Source organism: Rhodnius prolixus, unplaced genomic scaffold (genome assembly GCF_049639745.1).
Source record: "Rhodnius prolixus isolate KJV_2025 unplaced genomic scaffold, Rpr scaffold_3, whole genome shotgun sequence".
In the NCBI taxonomy this organism is placed as follows: Eukaryota; Metazoa; Arthropoda; class Insecta; order Hemiptera; family Reduviidae; genus Rhodnius; species Rhodnius prolixus.
The window spans coordinates 26,324,135-26,341,053 of record NW_027411603.1 but is presented as its reverse complement, the minus strand read 5'-3'; the positions used below and the strand labels follow the sequence as shown (position 1 = coordinate 26,341,053).

Sequence of the window (16,919 nt, the reverse complement as noted above, 5' to 3'; positions counted from 1 at the left end):
CAGCCATTTGAAAGTTTACTACCATCATATGGGTGTACTAGGGGAGTGGGAATTTAAGAGTGGTAACTGTTATTATGTTGTTCAGAATGACGAAACTTTATCTACGACATGAATATTATAGCGCTTCGCCCGTTAAAAATTAAAGGTTAAAATTAATGACTTTATACTCAGTAAACGATTTGAAACGGATATTGACTAAATCCAAATCGAAGTAAATTTTGCTAATCCTTAATAATAAAATTCTTTGAAGCAGGTATGTGCAGAAATATATTCCAGAACTGGTCCTGTGGAACATTTACGATGGGACAGACCGGATAAAAAAGTTAAAATTAGCAGCTTCTTCGAAAAATCTGGAAATAAAATTTGCCATTCCTATCTACCAGCAATGGAGCACACTTTTGATCTGTTAGTTTTTTGATTTCCATATATGTATATTTATTCCATTTTATTAAATTATCTAGTTAAATTAATGAATTTGAAGTATCTAATAAATAAAATATAACGATATTTTCAGACTGACTGTATACATGCGGTTATTAGTGAAATATCTTCATCAAATTCCAATTGTTAATGAGTATTTCGCTACATCTGGAATTGTACGTTTAACTGACACAAATCTAGCTTTGAAAACTCTAGCCTGTATGTTATGGAATCGAATACAGTACGTCCAGGAGATACTCAATAGAGCAGTAAGAATTCGACATTTTATTTTAAGTCCCTGAAATCTTAAACCATGATTTTTGTTATTTTAAGAATACTATATTTATTATTGATCCTAGTTACTGGGCTCCAGAATTTTTATCATCCCAAATGTAGTTAGAGGAAACATTACTCTACAATTCCGGAAAGAGTTCATTGAAATCTGAGCTATACAAAAAGTGATATAAACATTTGAAATTTGAACGAATTTTGTTACATCTGAAATTTAACCTTTTATATCTCATTACTATTATCACTAGAACACTGCAGTTTATACCTGTTACTGAGCAAACCTTTTTTTTCATATTGAATCTATAAGTCCAAAAGAAATCTGTAGAACGTGTGAAAAATAAGTTAATTTAAAGTTTATTAACTGATGTATGTATGTAAATATTGTCTGGATGATCGTATACCTCTTGGGAAGGGCGATCGCTGACTGAGTACACATTGCATGGACATGTCAACAGAGAGTCTTATAAAAGAAGAAGAAACAGCAATTGAATATTTTCTATCATTCTATCAGTATAAAGAGCATTAATGGCCGAGAGTACGGCTCTCAAAACTCGTACCCTTCAAGCGTCTTCAGACTCTTACATCTGATCAAACAGACAGAACTGAAGAGGTGTATCATGCTAACTAAGATTGCCAAAACAAATCCGTAAGTAGCGATGGAATATAGGCTGAAAACCCAACTTCTAAGAATCAATTAGATGGCTGATAGCTGATGGAGTTATGTTTCTATGTAGATTTAGGAGAATTAAACAATTTAATCTTGTTTTGTAATCAAAAATGAATGTAGTTCACTTTTCACTTACATTTTATTAAAAATATTATGACTCCTATTTTATATAACATATTGGAAGACTTTTATTTTTTTCGTAAAATTTCTTGGAATGATTTTGACCCCAAAAAACTCTTTCTTGGGTGCAGTTATTTTACGGGATGTAAAATTTGTAGCTCCATACAGCTGCTGAAAAAATCCTATTTAAAACATCATTTTTTTTTTTTGCAAATAATTTTTTCTAAACAAATAATTATTATAAGAACATACTTTTTTTAAGGAAACTGAAAACAAATTTTATGAACTTGGATCAACTAACGAGGTCACTCAAACAGAAACTGTTAGTTTAACTTCTTGTGAGAATTGTCACACATCAAAGAGTTTAATTATAGATTTAGTTGGAAAAGTGGAACTTATTTGTGATAAATATGAATTTAAAGGAAGCCATGTAATGGAGGTAAAGTAAGTACAGTTACTTAGCACAGACCTTTATGTGAGTATTTTATATTTTTAACTTTGAATTGTCCTATAATAAACTTGTGTTATCTTTAAATAATACACTCATGCCCAACTTATTGAAGACTTAGATATTATAACGTTTATCGAACCTAAATATTTCTGAGAAAATCCAATAAGACCAAAACTTACCTACCAGCACTAAACAAAAATATATATCTTGGTTGTTACAAGAGAATCTGTATTTCCAATAACACTACCTTTCGTTTATTAGAAGCAGCTTTAAGTGATAAATAAATTTACCAACTGTGTTTTCTGAAAGATTATTTGTGTATTCCACTAAAACTATAGAAAACAATTTTTTTTTTCTTTTGAAATTATGTATTTTCTATATCACGGGTACTTATTTAATATAACAGGTTTTGTAGTATCTTGGAACTTGTGAAACAAATGTTCATAAAGCTTTTTGCTGGCATCCGTCAATGTTAACTAATGTTTAAAGTATTAAATATCTGTTTTAATGTTATGAAAAATAAATTGATTTGAGTAAAAGTATAAAAAAATCCAATGAAAGAAACCCACAGCTCCCTCAACAACTATCTAATTCCAAAAACTCTGAAATAATAGTTTTAATTCAAATTAATAGACACAACATCTAGTCTAGATAGATACTTCCAGAAAACTTAAAAAACCCTTTTTGAACAGTGCCTTTACGATAATATTTCAAATAACAGTAACAGACTTTATATAAATTTATGTAAGCTGTGCATAAGGTTCAAAGAAAATTAATAGAATAATTTTCGATCAAAACATCGCAAAAACTAAAAGAGTTTTTCCAGTAATGTAGCACTTTAAGTCGCCTGAATTTCTTCAAATTTGAATTATATGTTCATATATAATTTTAATAAATGTTTCGTAAGTGGTTACCATGAATTTCATTACAATGAAATTTGCATCTTAGTTGGAGGTCTCCAAAATTACCAAAAGTGCCCTTATTGATTCGATAAAGTGGCTTTTCCAATTGGCTGATTTTGTTCAAAAACTTACTATTGATTGAAAGATTTAATGGTGGCATTACAAATCTATAAATCAAATTGTATTTCCCTCTTGTCTTTTGAATTGTGCTTACCTCCTCCAAAAACAGATTCACACACATATGATCGATATGCAAAAACCACTTAATGGGATTTAAGGGGCCTCAAAATGGATATTTCCTTTAAAACGCTATTGTTAAAACTTGCACACATCAAAATAAATCTTCTTTTCTAGGATATTAAGAGAAAGTAAATTTAAGACTATCTTTCATACACTCAATAAAAACTCTTAAAGTTAAATTTAAATAAAAGAATTATCTATTCTCTGTCTAATAGATATGTAATTTTTTTTTTTATGCAGGAAAGAAATGGCAATGGATGTATTTTACGTTTCTCAATGGGCAGCGATTACAAAATGGTGTGAGGCAATTGGTAAAGATTTCCAATTACTCTCAGACGTTGCTTATGATTCACTAAAAACTATTACAAATTTACGCAACGAAAATATGGCTCTAAAAAAAAATATAAATGAAGCTGATGAAGTAAGACTATCTCTTCAGAAGCAAGTAGCTATAAGAAATCATAAATATGAAGGTGAATATCAAGTAAAGAATAAGTCTATTTTTACAGAGGTGGAGAAAAAAAGAACGATATCAATGTTTATTGTTATGTAAACAATGTTTGGAGATGTTATTCTAATCTAAAGCTCCAAATTTTAGGCTGCAGTAAGCTGATTGCAAGTTCCTGTAATTCTAATCAAAAATATTCATTTTCATTTTTTGATCGCACCTCCTCTTTAGACAGGACGGTCCCTGAATGATATATTTCTTCTCAAGCAGAGTTCAAACATGTACACCCCTGCTGCTCACTTTTAAGACCGTTACTCTCGGTTTACTGAAATACTATTATTTGGATTTATTCTCAATCTGTTGTACCAATTCAATGTAATTCACTGTCAAAATATAATAATCTGAATTTTAAATATTCTCTCAATTATTATTTTACATTAATTTATTGATTTAATGAGTGTTTCAATGGTTCAGTTCTGTTGGTTTACTTGTCTGGATTTTAATAACTACTTATTATTGCAGACGTTGCGACTGAGACTAATGAAAATGAAGTTGTAAGGGATCAAGTTAAACAATATGGTAGATATATTTTAAACCTTTCTCAACTTCTCTAACATCTTAGAGTTGCATAAAAAATATTCTTATTTGTTTAAGAGAACCTAATATCTAAGCTTAAAAAGGAATTGAAAGAGGAAAAGAGTAAATATATTGATTCCAAAGAAAAATTTGTTAATCTTTCTCGCGAAATAAATACAAAAAAGTTGAAAATTGATTATCTGGAAGCTGAACTTGAGAAGTAAGTACTCTAAATACATTGATATTTGATAAATGAAATTAAAATGAAGTTGATGGATATTTGTCTGTAATGTCTGTAATCAAATAATAGGTCTACGTGTCTAATTAATCTTTATCAAAGGGATTGTAAATTATTAAATTAAATTATCCGCAAAAATTGGTTTTATGTTTTTCGTAGCTAACAATAGTTCATTTTAAAAATATTACACATTCTGCTGCTTTTTATTTATTAATTTTTTCATAACATTCTATTAATTTTAATGAATTTTTGTCACTGAAAAATGCTCCTATTCAAATTATGCTGCCTTAGTGACAGCCTCTCTAATCTAATTGGAGAGTAGGCTATCGGTGGTTTATTTGATGAAAAATGTGTGAAAGATTGAATATTTTTTCAGTATACAACAAGAAGGTGATAAAAAAATATTTAATCTTAATGACGAAATTGCAATTAAGGATTTTAAGCTGGAGTCTCTGAATAAAAAAATTGAGCAATTAACCAATGAACTGAAATGCAATGAAAAAGAACGGACAATACTAAAAGATAAAGTTGATGCAAGACAAAAATATGAATCAGAACTTTGGAGTGATTACAAAGGAGTGTTGGAAGAAAACAAATCTCTAAAGGAAAATGTATTTTTATTTTTAATTCTAAACATTTTTGAGAAGTAATTAATTTGAATACGGAACATTGCTGTTTATCATGTGTAAATATTATCTAATTTAGATAGTTAAATCTTAGCGTATGGAACAGAAAGTGTTAACACTTTTCGCCTTATTATGGTAGGCGGCCAGATGAACTAAGGCGCTGCCGTTGTTTGGTTCTGTACTAAGAATTTTCCTATATGTGGTTACAGTATATTTAATGAAGCAAAATTTTTAAAGCAATTTTTATCATTTAATTTAAATGTTATAAGATTTTAGTATAAGAAGCTCTGAGCTATTGTACTTATTGAATTAAATTTTGTTTCACTTCTTTTATAATTGACTAAAAATATGCAGTATTTTGTGCCAGTTTACGTGGTTTACTACTTATAAACTGAAAATGGAACATTTTTTTAAATCATCTAAAGACCACACTTAGGTCGGTAAATGCTAAGTACTTACAGTATTATGCAACTGCAGATTACTTGATTTAGAGTATGTTGTTGTTATTAATTATTTGCCAGATGGTAACAGATTAGAAATGCTAAGAGAAAAATGTAAGATAATGCGGTTTATGGCATATTTCCTGTTTACATAAATATCCCCTAAAAGTTTTAAAATTTAGACGTTTCGTAGCATGGGGAAACAAAAACAAAAAAAGGACGAATTAAAAGACTCAATAAATCTGAAAAGGAGAAATGCAAAAGATTTACAAAATCAAGAAATGCAAAAGTAAGGACTTGTAATTCTTAGGTGGAATCCCACCTGTAACTAATAATTTTTAGGTAAATTTTATTTTAAAAATTTCATTAGTAAAATATGTGCCTTCACTCTCGTGGTAGGTGCACATAAAGTTTCGCCTGAATCTCTTCAGTATCCGAAAAAAATATAGTATGCGACACAATGCTTTCAGTCTCATCTGGGTGTCCTTCCGAATCAGAAAAATATTTAATAATTTTCATCTACTTAAAGTTTGTTATTTAAGTTACCTTGGCAGCGCCGTTACAAAAGTGATTCATAACTATATTAACGCGAACCGTTTGAGCTACTTGAGTGGTTAATACTTTCTATTCCATTCGTTAATTGATTTAATGTACTAATAAATATAATTCCAAGCGTCAGTAATTTTTGAGTGCATTCTGTCCTAGTTCTTCAAAAAAATTTCAAGCAAACCTAGTAAGTCCTATGTAAGACATCAGTATTAATGTTATTAGGGCAGAATAATGCTCTGCAAATATATACAAATATTTTTGTATAAATACTAATTTTTATCCAAAGTCTGGTCATAATAAAACACATTCCTCTAATAGCAAATCACACATCAATATTTCAGATGGAACAGAATTCTGAGGAAATGAAATTAGTAATGGATCAATTACAAAAGCTCAAGAAACAGCTCTCTCTCAAATGTGTACTGCGCGCAGCAAGTAAATAGTTCGTTTTCTTTTAAGACTTAAAATTCATGGGGCTTTTTACTTCTTGCTTTATTAACGTGCAACTGAAAGTATAACATAACTTCCAAGGCATCTCTTAGAATTAAATGTTCATGTAAAAGAATCTATTAAAATATTGTTTTGTATAAATAAAAGAAAAAAATGTTGCATCTATTAAACTTAGATGTAACTAAACAAAAATTTTGTGATGCGAATTTCGGATGCGAAACTCTTTAAAGTGTGATAAATAAATTTAAAAATTTATCCGTCATCAGATTGACACAGAAACTTTGACTTCCACTAAAAACGTTGACTCGCTAAATTCGCTGTGAGAAGTGAACGACGGGCCTAGAGCCGTGATAGACCCGTTATAAGTTGAAGTCAAATTTTCTACACTAACCTGATGATTAAGTTCACTCCCTGGTAATGTACTAAAGTTAGTAATTTTCGGGCCTCGCAACATCTACTGAAATTGCCAAATAAAGCAAATCATCTTTACCTATTGTGCAGCCGATCTAAAAAGTTCACGCCGTTTTTTTTTTAAATTTTAACATTGCCATGTCATAAAATGTTTTTGGCATAATGTTTTAAATCATTCGAAAAGGAAGGTTTTGTTTTACCAAAATCTTTTTTTTTGTTCGAGTTAATTTACGTTAATTTTCAGATCATTAAAATGGAATCTCAGGTTGAGAAAAATGAGCATTTTTGTCACCTCCTTCTTTTTGCTAGCTCGTCAGGGACGCAAGCAACGATTTCTTTCCCGAATCGTTACTGGAGACGAAGAATAGTGCCTGTACTTTAATATGAAGCAGCACAAGGAATGGCTTAGACCCGGTAAACAAGCGACACCGCGCGTGAAGCAAGATCTTCATCCGCGTAAAACTGGGAAGGGATTATTCATCACGAATTGCTTGAACGGTACCAAACGGTTGACGCGGAGTTCTTTGTTCAACAAGTGGAACGACTCAACACGGCTATTCAAGAGGAAAAACCAAATCGGTAGCATGGAGTTCTTTCGCTGCACGACAACGCCCGCCAATCAAACGCATGGCTGGGAAGTGCTGCCACACCCGCCGTAAACTCACGATTTGGCACCAACAGACTTCCACCTCTTAAGATCTCTTTCAAATGCTATGCGTGGAGTTTCGTTCAATACTGATACAGAATTGAGAGCTTGGTTGGATAAATTTTTCTAGTCGAAACCGGGTGATTTCTACCAACGAGGTACTGAAAATCTTGTTGAACGTTAAGAAGTTGTTAACAACAAGGAAGAATACATTGTTGATTCATTAGTTGTTAATTTTCATTTCAAAATATAAACTTAAAAAATTTAAATAAACGGCGGAAATTTAGTTGCGAACCCATTATAATAACTTCATTTGCGTACTTTATACATTTTAACATTGAATTTTCTTAATATTTATCTGCCTGCTCTCCATTTATTTTTTACCTTTGTCTATTTTGAATTTTGAAGTTCGGTTATTTTCAGCATATCAGTAATTCACTACACCGGAGATTAATAACTCTTAATAATTATGACGCTCCACTTTGCCCGGTTCACTGTTTAGTAAAAAGAGCTTTTATTTGAAAAGCTTACAGTTTTCAATTTTCTCGTCAATGACTCCAGTGACTTTTTTTAAAAAAGGTTTAGATCATTTTTCAATTACATTTTTGGGGACTTTAAGAGAACTCCAGCAACATTAAGATGCTTTCTCTCTTAAATACCATTTCAGTATAATGTACAGTTTTACTATATATATATAATATTACGGGAAATTACGGAGCTGCAAGAAATCTATATTGTTAGAAAATCAGGTGTCCGGTTGTGCTACTTTACAGCTAAGGTTTCTAAATTCCTCAAGATTTCCTCAAAAAGTTCTACAATTTTAATTAATAAAACTATGTGCAACTACTTGCATGATGATTTTTATTTTAAATATTTTACGAGTTATTTGGGGTGACAGATATATATTATAAACATTCTTGGCGAGGGCGCGTAGTGTATTTGCATATGTCATTATCATCATTACCATAATCAAATTTAAAAACATAACACATTTAGAATATTTAAAAATTTTACTGACGATTTTGTTTTGGGGTTTCTCAAAATGATGAGCTGCTAGTAATCTGATAGAATAAATGCTATGTTTCTTTTATTTCCAAAGCAATGAAATTAATTTTGTTGCTATTAATTTAACTTTTTCTGAACAGTTACAGGTAATCCTCTAAAAGACATGGAAGCACAAAAAATGCTTAACGAAGCACGTATATTAGCTTTACAAGAAGAAAATAAAGAATTAACGAAAACTATAATAAGATTGTACGCTCAAAACGCTGCAGTTGAAGCAGTTTCAGAAGCAAAAAAAGAACAAACAGAAATACTTCAATTATAAACACGGGGTGAACACATTCATGGATCTCATTTGGTTTAAATATGATAATACTGTTTTACTTCTTTCTTGTTTACTTTAAAAAATCAAAAACAAATAAAATGTAAACCATCCAGTAACGCTTTATTGATAGTAAACATGTTTACAAAATATACTATCAATAGTAAATAAAGAAATTTTATTACTCTTAATGAAAACTATAATTATTTGAGATGATTTAAAAATAATTACATATTTATTTAAATATTTTATTCATTTTTATTTTAACATATCGTTGTCTTTATTTACCCTTACGATAAATTTACAAAACTTAAGCTGAGGTTCTTTCTCATCAGTATTCTTCATTTGATTTTCACTTTGCATTATCTATATTAAACATAATTTGAACAAAACAAAATACGTAGAACCTCGAAAAAATAAATATTATATTTAAATGGCTCGGGTACGGCCCTGGTGCCTTGTCACGCTATATAAACATGTTTTTATTTCGTTTTTGATGTAGTCATAACTTCGGCAAGGAAACAACCACGGGGATGGTAAAAATTAATGATGATAACGGGTTACATCTATCCGCGTCGCTCTTCTCTTTCTTGGTGTCCGATAATCTCCCTAGTATGCAGCAGTTCTCAGTTTTTTTCTCGGCATCCTTTATTGAAGTGGTCTCAAAAAGGGAGTCGACGCGGGCCTACTTACAACCAACGTTTCGACTTTTGCTCTTAAGGTATGTTATTTATAAATATATATGTTTTTTAACTTATTATTTTATTTTTTAAAAAATTCACAAAACAATAACAATCATTTAATGAACATTACTGTCCTTTTGATGATTTGATCTTGTAATTTTTATTATTACATTTTATTTATTTATTTATTTATTTTTACAGTAATCACTGGCATGTCCTTATGCCATTACTATTTTTTTTTTTTTTTTAATCTTTTAGGTAACAATATGTTGGAAAAGGAAAGAAAATATCTACAATCTAGAAAGTACACACGTGAGATGTAAAATTGTAGAATATACAGAGAAGAGAATTATGTACACAATGTATGTCGAAAGATTTCTAAAAACTAAAAGAGAGGTTTTTAATTTTATTAATGAATGAATTACAAAAGAATGAAACAGAACGAATTATAAATAAAACTTAATAATGTTTGCTTATAAATGGAATTGAGATTATTATTTTCAGGGGAAAGAAAATGATTCCGTTGATTATTAACTTTAGAGTCTTTAATTGATTATAGCACTGAAAAAAAGAAATTAATTAGTAATTAAAATAAGTATATGTAACTAAACAGAACAATACTTTGCAGCCAGCTGCAGAGTTCAACAAGATTCGTTGTTAGTTTATATTTCGTTTTATACAAGTGGAGATTGACTAGAGTCTCTTCTGGCAGAATGGAAGTTTTGGTTATCAATACAGTAAGCTAAGGGCAAAAAATGAAAATTCACCAGGTAAAAGGACAAATTTCTTTTTTAAAAAATCTCAAGTCATTTGAATACAGCTTTAAAAAAAAAACAAACAGAAATTAACAAGTACAGTTTACTGATATATGTATTATTTCATATTAAAAAAAAGAAAAAGAATTTCAGTTATTGTCCTTATATCACTGTAATTATTATGAAACTTGAAATGTTGTGTTTATTAATATTCTACTGGAAGCCGCGACCAGCATAGTGTCTTGGAAGGTCCTTAAAGGTTCACTTATTTCCTTTCAGTTACAGGAGGTCCAACTGGAAAAAAAAAATTCAGAAACAATTTAAACCATGAAGATAGATTTAGTAAACATATATAAATACACAGATCAACTGAATCTTTTTTTTTTTTTAATATATAGAAATTAATATTTAGGATTCAGTCGAAAAATATTTTGCAACTAGTATAATTAGAATTAGGAGTGTAGCTTTGTCTTAATAGATCTCTCATTCTAGAGAGACATGCAAGGCTTATACGTATATCTTGGACCTTAAGCATTCAAAAAAGTAAATCATCTATTAAATTTTTTAGCAAAATATTGTTAACCTCTCTATAATTACTGGTAACGCATACATTGCGAACGGTTTGACGAGTCAGATTAATTCGTAACTATTTTTACAAAATAACGACATGAGAACTTCAAGTCATTTGAGTATTTGAGAGTAAAAAAAAAAAAAGATGGTGCTGAAGCTTTATTCATTTTGCCTCAGTATCGTCAGCGGATGAGAAATAAATTATCATCACGATTATATTACGAGAAAGCTCCGTTAATCTGAAGAAGAAGAAGCTCATCCTTTATACTTCATAGTTAACGGGGAATCCGACCGTTATCATTGCTAGTAAAATCCTTGGAGATACCACATTTCTGGAACTGTGATGTTAAACGTTGAATACAAATAGTTTTTTTAAATTACCGCTTTCTAAGAAAAAATTTTTCTTTGGCTCTGGTGGAGGAAGGGTGGATTAGGCTTCCTTCTAGAGCTATTTCAGAATAATGAACTAGTCCAGGGGTCGGCAACCCGCGGCTCGTGAGCCGCATGCGGCTCTTTTATCCAAATTTTGTGGCTCTTCTGCCAGTCCAAAATAAATTGTATATTTCAATTTTATTGAAACAAATGAAAATTTCATTTATTAAAGTGAAAAGAATTTTAAATGTGATTGGTTTGAAATTGAATAGAATTATATTAAAATACAGTACATAATTATAAAGGCTGCCGCCATTTTCATTCAAACACAGGTTTAGTTATTATTTATTCGTTTATTTACTTTGCAATATGTGAAAATAAATCAAAAAAACATTTAAATGTTATTGAATATCCTAAAATAATAATTTGTGAATACAAATGATCTACAGAGTTCTTTACACTATCATCCTTGCGGCTCTTGGTAAGATTTATTGAAATTATTTAAGGAGAAAATGGCTCTCTTCTTAAAATAGGTTGCCGACCCCTGAACTAGTCTATCATTGTATTAAACTACTTAGAATTAATAAAGGTTAAATCTCTGAATATGAAAAAAGTGATTTAACTGGAGGTGATGAATCTCCTAAATAGATTTAATTTTATATTAGTGTTACAAATTGAAATTTTTGTTACCCGAGTATTTATTTTATAACGGAATAGATACCACACTAAGAAAAATTGAAGAGATACAATTTGCCTTAAAAGTTTACACTCGAAAAAAGTTGGAAATATTCTACATTAGTTTAATTAGCCGAAGTAGTAAAATAGAATTGACTTTTTCACATCTATCTTAAGAAAAATAATCATGAAGAACTTTTCGTTAGAGACCAAATAAATATTTCATACATTCGCACAATGTATTATTATACATTATTGGGAACATCTTACAACAAAAAACTTTAAAATATTTTTCAGATGTAATAGAATTCTAATAATGTACTTTCAATATATTTAACCTACCACCTTGAATATCAATTGAGATTCAAATTGTAAATACCACTTAAATGTTATTTAATAAAGAAAACTGTAAACAAAAATTAAAGAACTCTTACCTTAGTTATTTACGATTTAGAAGAGCATGGACACGTCCGCACTTGCTGAAATCATTAGCTCACCACCAGCCCATCTTTACTTGATTCGTTTAATTTTCTTGTTATATTCATTTCAAAAGCCAAGGAAGTTTAATGCTTCACGAGAATTTGATATTCTTTTTTTTATTGAAGCAAAAACGTTTTTCCTTATTTTGAGATTGAAGCGAAAACCTCACACAACAATATAGTAAATTGGCATTATTCTTATTAAAATGCACATCTTATTAACACTATGTGGAGATATAAACTTAACTGAATAAATAAATAAAATTTACACAAGATTTCTGTAGGAACATTGTAGCTTTCCTTTTATTTTGATATATATTATTTTTTTAAATATAGTGTTTCTGTGGTGGTCGGTCAGGCATTTAAACATTGTTTTGAAGCAAAATGTTAGTGTAAGACAGTAAATTTTTAAATATCCTACTTTTCGACGTTCTCTTTTCATTAATTTGGAAGGTTTTGAAATAAATGCCAGAAATATAGAAGCTTACTGTGCCGAATTAAATTTCGATATTATTAAATTTTTAATGCAAAACAATTCTGTTTGTGCTCAAGAGAATTTCTTTTGAAATCGAACTGTAGACACGCAGCCGAAAATTGCTTTATACATCTCCAAAAACTTGCAATTAACCAGTGTCTCATTTTCTCAAACATAGCTTACTTTCTTATAATCCGTTAAATTTTATTGTTAACGCATTGAAGACATCACTTATGAATTTATGATATAATGTGAATCTTTTTAATTATGACATTTATTAAATTATTTTAGTTGATACCGTTTTGATACATTCTAGATGAACGCTTCTAAATTTGGTTATCGTATTTTATGCGAAAAAGGGATTGGTGTTAAGAAAAAACAACAGAAAGAAAAAGTAAAAAAGGTAGCTCAATGTAGGGAAGAATCAGAAACTGCCGCCTTATATATTAGTAATTACAGAATACAAGACTGACTCCAATTTCAGAGAAAAAGAATATTTGATGGAAATTGCTTAATTTAATTAATTCATTAAAAAAATTCCATTTATTGAAACAGATATAATTGTCTCAAATGATTTTTTTTTTTAATGAAAGTACATGCTTTAAATTATATTAATGGCTTTGTATCTTGAAAACTATAAGATGCATTCCCGTTTGATTAAAAAAATAATGATTGAAATGTTAGTTAACACATTAAAGAAGAACATTTCGTGTTGTCATGAAATATTAAGTGTAAATTTGAATTTGACCAAAAAAATTAAGGTATATGCAAATGACTTTTAATTACTAAGTGAAGAATGTGTTTTTTTAAGTGTGTTAAAAAACAAATTTATGCATTTTAATAAAATTAATACCTAATAGAAGAAGAATCCTAGATTAATATTCCTTGAAAAATACCTTATTTTGAAATTATATTGAAAAAATTAATTAAAAATAAAACAATAAAAAAAACTACATAGCAAAGATTATCGCTGTTAAAAAAAAAAGGGAAACACAAATCAGGTCATTTCAAAGTCTGAGCGTTTAAGTTAGTATTTTACTAGATACTTCCTTAGAAAATTATGTCTTTTGTCATATTTATTTTTTTAAATAAAGCTTAAAAAAATAAAAATTTTAAATACAATAAGATCTGGGCAGGTATAACAATATACCCACCCAGTTTGGCGACAGGATATGGAAAGCGCGTAATAAGTTCCTAAAAGTTACCTGACATGAAAGCGTGGAACAAACGCAAAAAATGTTTTATTTTTCCAGAGAGGGATGCCAAAAGACGCTTCTATGGTAAATTTTACCACGTCTGAGATACACCCAAACATTTCTGGTCAATAATTCACTAAAAGATCTGAGGCAATTACCAGTCTGAATTATAATAGAACTCAAGCTGATGGATTTCCTCTAAGGTCATAAACGTTTAGATAATAAGACTCATAAATAAAGGCTAAACAACGTAAAAAGAATTGCATATTCTATTGTATGAAAGATTTTTGCTCCAAAAGACCTATTATTTATCCAAAAAAACTTAAATCATTTACTTAAAAAAAACCTGCTTCGTTTCAGCAAACATTGTGGGCAACATTTTAAAACTTAAAGTATTTATTTTTGTTTTGTTAGTTTTTCATTAAAAAGAAAAGAAAGATAGAAAAAAAAACACCATCTCAACTAGAATATAAAAATTTAGGTCGATAAACCAGAAGCAAATTAAATATCCCTCTCATAGCCAAGATAATCTTCATATACAAGCAGGAAAAAATTTATATAGACATTAGTTGGCGCACATACAAAAACACAAATATAAAAATTTAAAATGTAAAAATTATTTACATATTTTGTTTTTTATTTTTATTTGAAGTAAACAAACACGAAAATAAACCCAAATAGCCCCTAATCAATTTTCTCTAAATGCACTTCCTTATTTTAATACTAATTTAAAAAAAAAAAAAAAGAAGAAAAAATATATAAATACCTTTTCATCTAATTGTAATATGTATGTAAAAAACACTGATAATTTTATAAAAATTTGAATTTGAATTAACATCATCCAAAATTATTATGTAAATTACAAAATTTTATATTAACATAATTTTGTTTTAATTAAAATTGAGAAATTAGTATTATTAAATTTTGGAAACTCTACTGTTAAAAAAATATATATATAAAACATTAAGCATTGTTTAAAATACAGTGTTATAAAGATGTATGAATATCTGCGAAAAAACAAAAGTTGGAAGTACCTAAATGTTAGCAAGATTCGGTCAAACTTTTAGAAAAATAAAACTTCATTATTTGCTACGAGTATTAGAGCTATTGACAGACAATAAATTTGTCTCTAATCAGAACATCAAATGGAAAGAAAGCATCCATTCCCAAAGTACATATAAAATTGGGAATAAATATCTATAAAAACAAAAACGTAAGTAGAGAACCACTTATTTGAAAAGACTACCTTTTACAAAAAAAAACGAAGACATATTTTGCCAAGTGTTTACTTCCATGATATAAATATTTTCATGGAGAAGAGTAATAATTTCTACAAAATTTGTAATTTATTGTGAATTTTTTATAATTTTATTACTTTTAATGCTGTACTTCTAAAAAGTCAAATTTTGAAGTAGGTCGAGTCTATTTTAGGCAGACTTTTCAACCAACTGATAATCGGATATCCAAGTCAGTCAGAGGTGGGTAGCAAACATTATATAATTTTCTCAGTTAACCTATTCTTTGTGTAAATATTATGGACACTCTGCCCTTGATTGCAATCCTACATATGTTTTTATAAACCCTTCTTCATATTCATAATCAAAAATATTAAGTTTTCATGCATTTTTAGAACCTACAGAAAAAAAGCTTCACAAAAGAAAAAAAAAAGAAGCACTTTAGATACTTATTATTTTCTATTTTCTGTAGTTTTAAAAATACGACTTATTTGTTTCATTTGTGGACAATGTTGAAGAAGAAACTAGTTTCCTTATTAAACAACAAAAAATAAATAAATAAATAAAAACATAAGGAATGTAATTAACTTTATTTTTGTACTTGCTCATTAAATTTGTTTAAAGTAAACTAGGAAAGAAAGAGTGCAAAAGAATGGAAAAAACAGAAATGCATTTTTCTAAGTATGAACGCCCCGTTTTCAGCGAAGATGTTTATATATTTTACTGCAAAAAACTTATTGTGCTTCCTCGTTCAGTTGTCATAGTCACTTTCACATAAAATGAAATTTATAACTTTGCCCCCAGTCAAATAATAACCAATTTCTTTTTCTTCAAATTTAATCGTTTCTCGCTAACATTAAATTATTAATTCAAGCTTCACAAAATCCCTGATTTAGAATTGAAAATTAAAGGACACCCCTTTCTTTTTTGTATTTAGCCTAAAACTTATTAGTCTATTTACACAAATATAAATAATTTTCCTTAACAAGTAATAAATTCTTTATGACCCACAATAATATACACTTTCACAATTAAAGTCATTTTTATTTAATTTTTTCCAACGTCGAAGATATGTCGCTTTGAATTTTTGGACTAAAAAGTCATTATTCTTATAATTTAAAAAAGTCCGATTCAATATTTATATATATGAATTTTGTATAATAAATAATAAATTTATATATAAAGAAATTAGTAATACATAAATGATAAAACACAACTAGCACAGAAGCAGCATAAAGAAATTTCAAATCAAAAAATTATAATAAAAAATAAAACAAAACAAAAAAAGTGTTGCCAGAGATAGAAGATATGTGTGTGTTGAAAAAGCTTGATGATGCAATGGTGATTAGTAGAGATGAAAGTTTTTTTTTGTTCATTCAAAGTGCGAAGTTGTTTTAAATGAAGTTATGCAGTAATAATAATTTTTTTTAACTGTTATATGCTGTGGTGAACTGATATTTCATGCTCAAATGCCACTACAAGCTGGCCATTGATTCCCTGTGGTCCGTCGGCACTTCACCATCTACATAACAGTAACCAACAAGAAACAGGTAATCCAATGGCTAGAAATTAATGAAGAAAAAATAAAAAATAAAGCAAAAACATAATTAAATGCAACTTTTTAAATGATTTAATTAATTTAAAAAGCGTGCTCATTAATATATAGTAAAAGATTAAAAA

General features: G+C 28.8%; 2 protein-coding genes across 13 annotated transcripts in view; one reads left to right on the top strand and one right to left on the bottom strand.

Annotated features, from left to right (window-relative positions):
- LOC141452767 (uncharacterized) overlaps positions 1–10,384 on the top strand; it is a 22,604-nt gene extending 12,220 nt beyond the window's left edge. For 3 of the 11 annotated variants that reach the window (XM_074125182.1, XM_074125181.1, XM_074125178.1), the window contains 9 exons: positions 254–405; positions 515–689; positions 1,761–1,942; positions 3,332–3,564; positions 4,062–4,118; positions 4,194–4,335; positions 4,730–4,964; positions 6,310–6,403; positions 8,621–10,384. In XM_074125182.1, the coding sequence (XP_073981283.1) occupies positions 386–405; positions 515–689; positions 1,761–1,942; positions 3,332–3,564; positions 4,062–4,118; positions 4,194–4,335; positions 4,730–4,964; positions 6,310–6,403; positions 8,621–8,802 (1,320 nt within the window). In that variant the 5' untranslated portion in view covers positions 254–385 and the 3' untranslated portion in view covers positions 8,803–10,384. Of the gene's footprint in view, positions 1–20; positions 146–250; positions 406–514; positions 690–1,760; positions 1,943–3,331; positions 3,565–4,061; positions 4,119–4,193; positions 4,336–4,729; positions 5,039–5,612; positions 5,762–6,309; positions 6,411–8,620 lie in introns of those variants that run through there. The other 8 variants (XR_012457606.1, XM_074125183.1, XR_012457607.1 and 5 more) reach the window with 8 other exon arrangements.
- SERCA (ATPase sarcoplasmic/endoplasmic reticulum Ca2+ transporting SERCA) overlaps positions 8,897–16,919 on the bottom strand; it is a 91,503-nt gene continuing 83,480 nt past the window's right edge. Inside the window, exon 18 of one of the 2 annotated variants that reach the window (XM_074125173.1) lies at positions 8,897–10,531. In XM_074125173.1, coding sequence (XP_073981274.1) covers positions 10,503–10,531 — 29 coding nt within the window. In that variant the 3' untranslated portion in view covers positions 8,897–10,502. Of the gene's footprint in view, positions 16,762–16,919 lie in introns of both variants that reach the window. The other variant, XM_074125172.1, reaches the window with a different exon arrangement.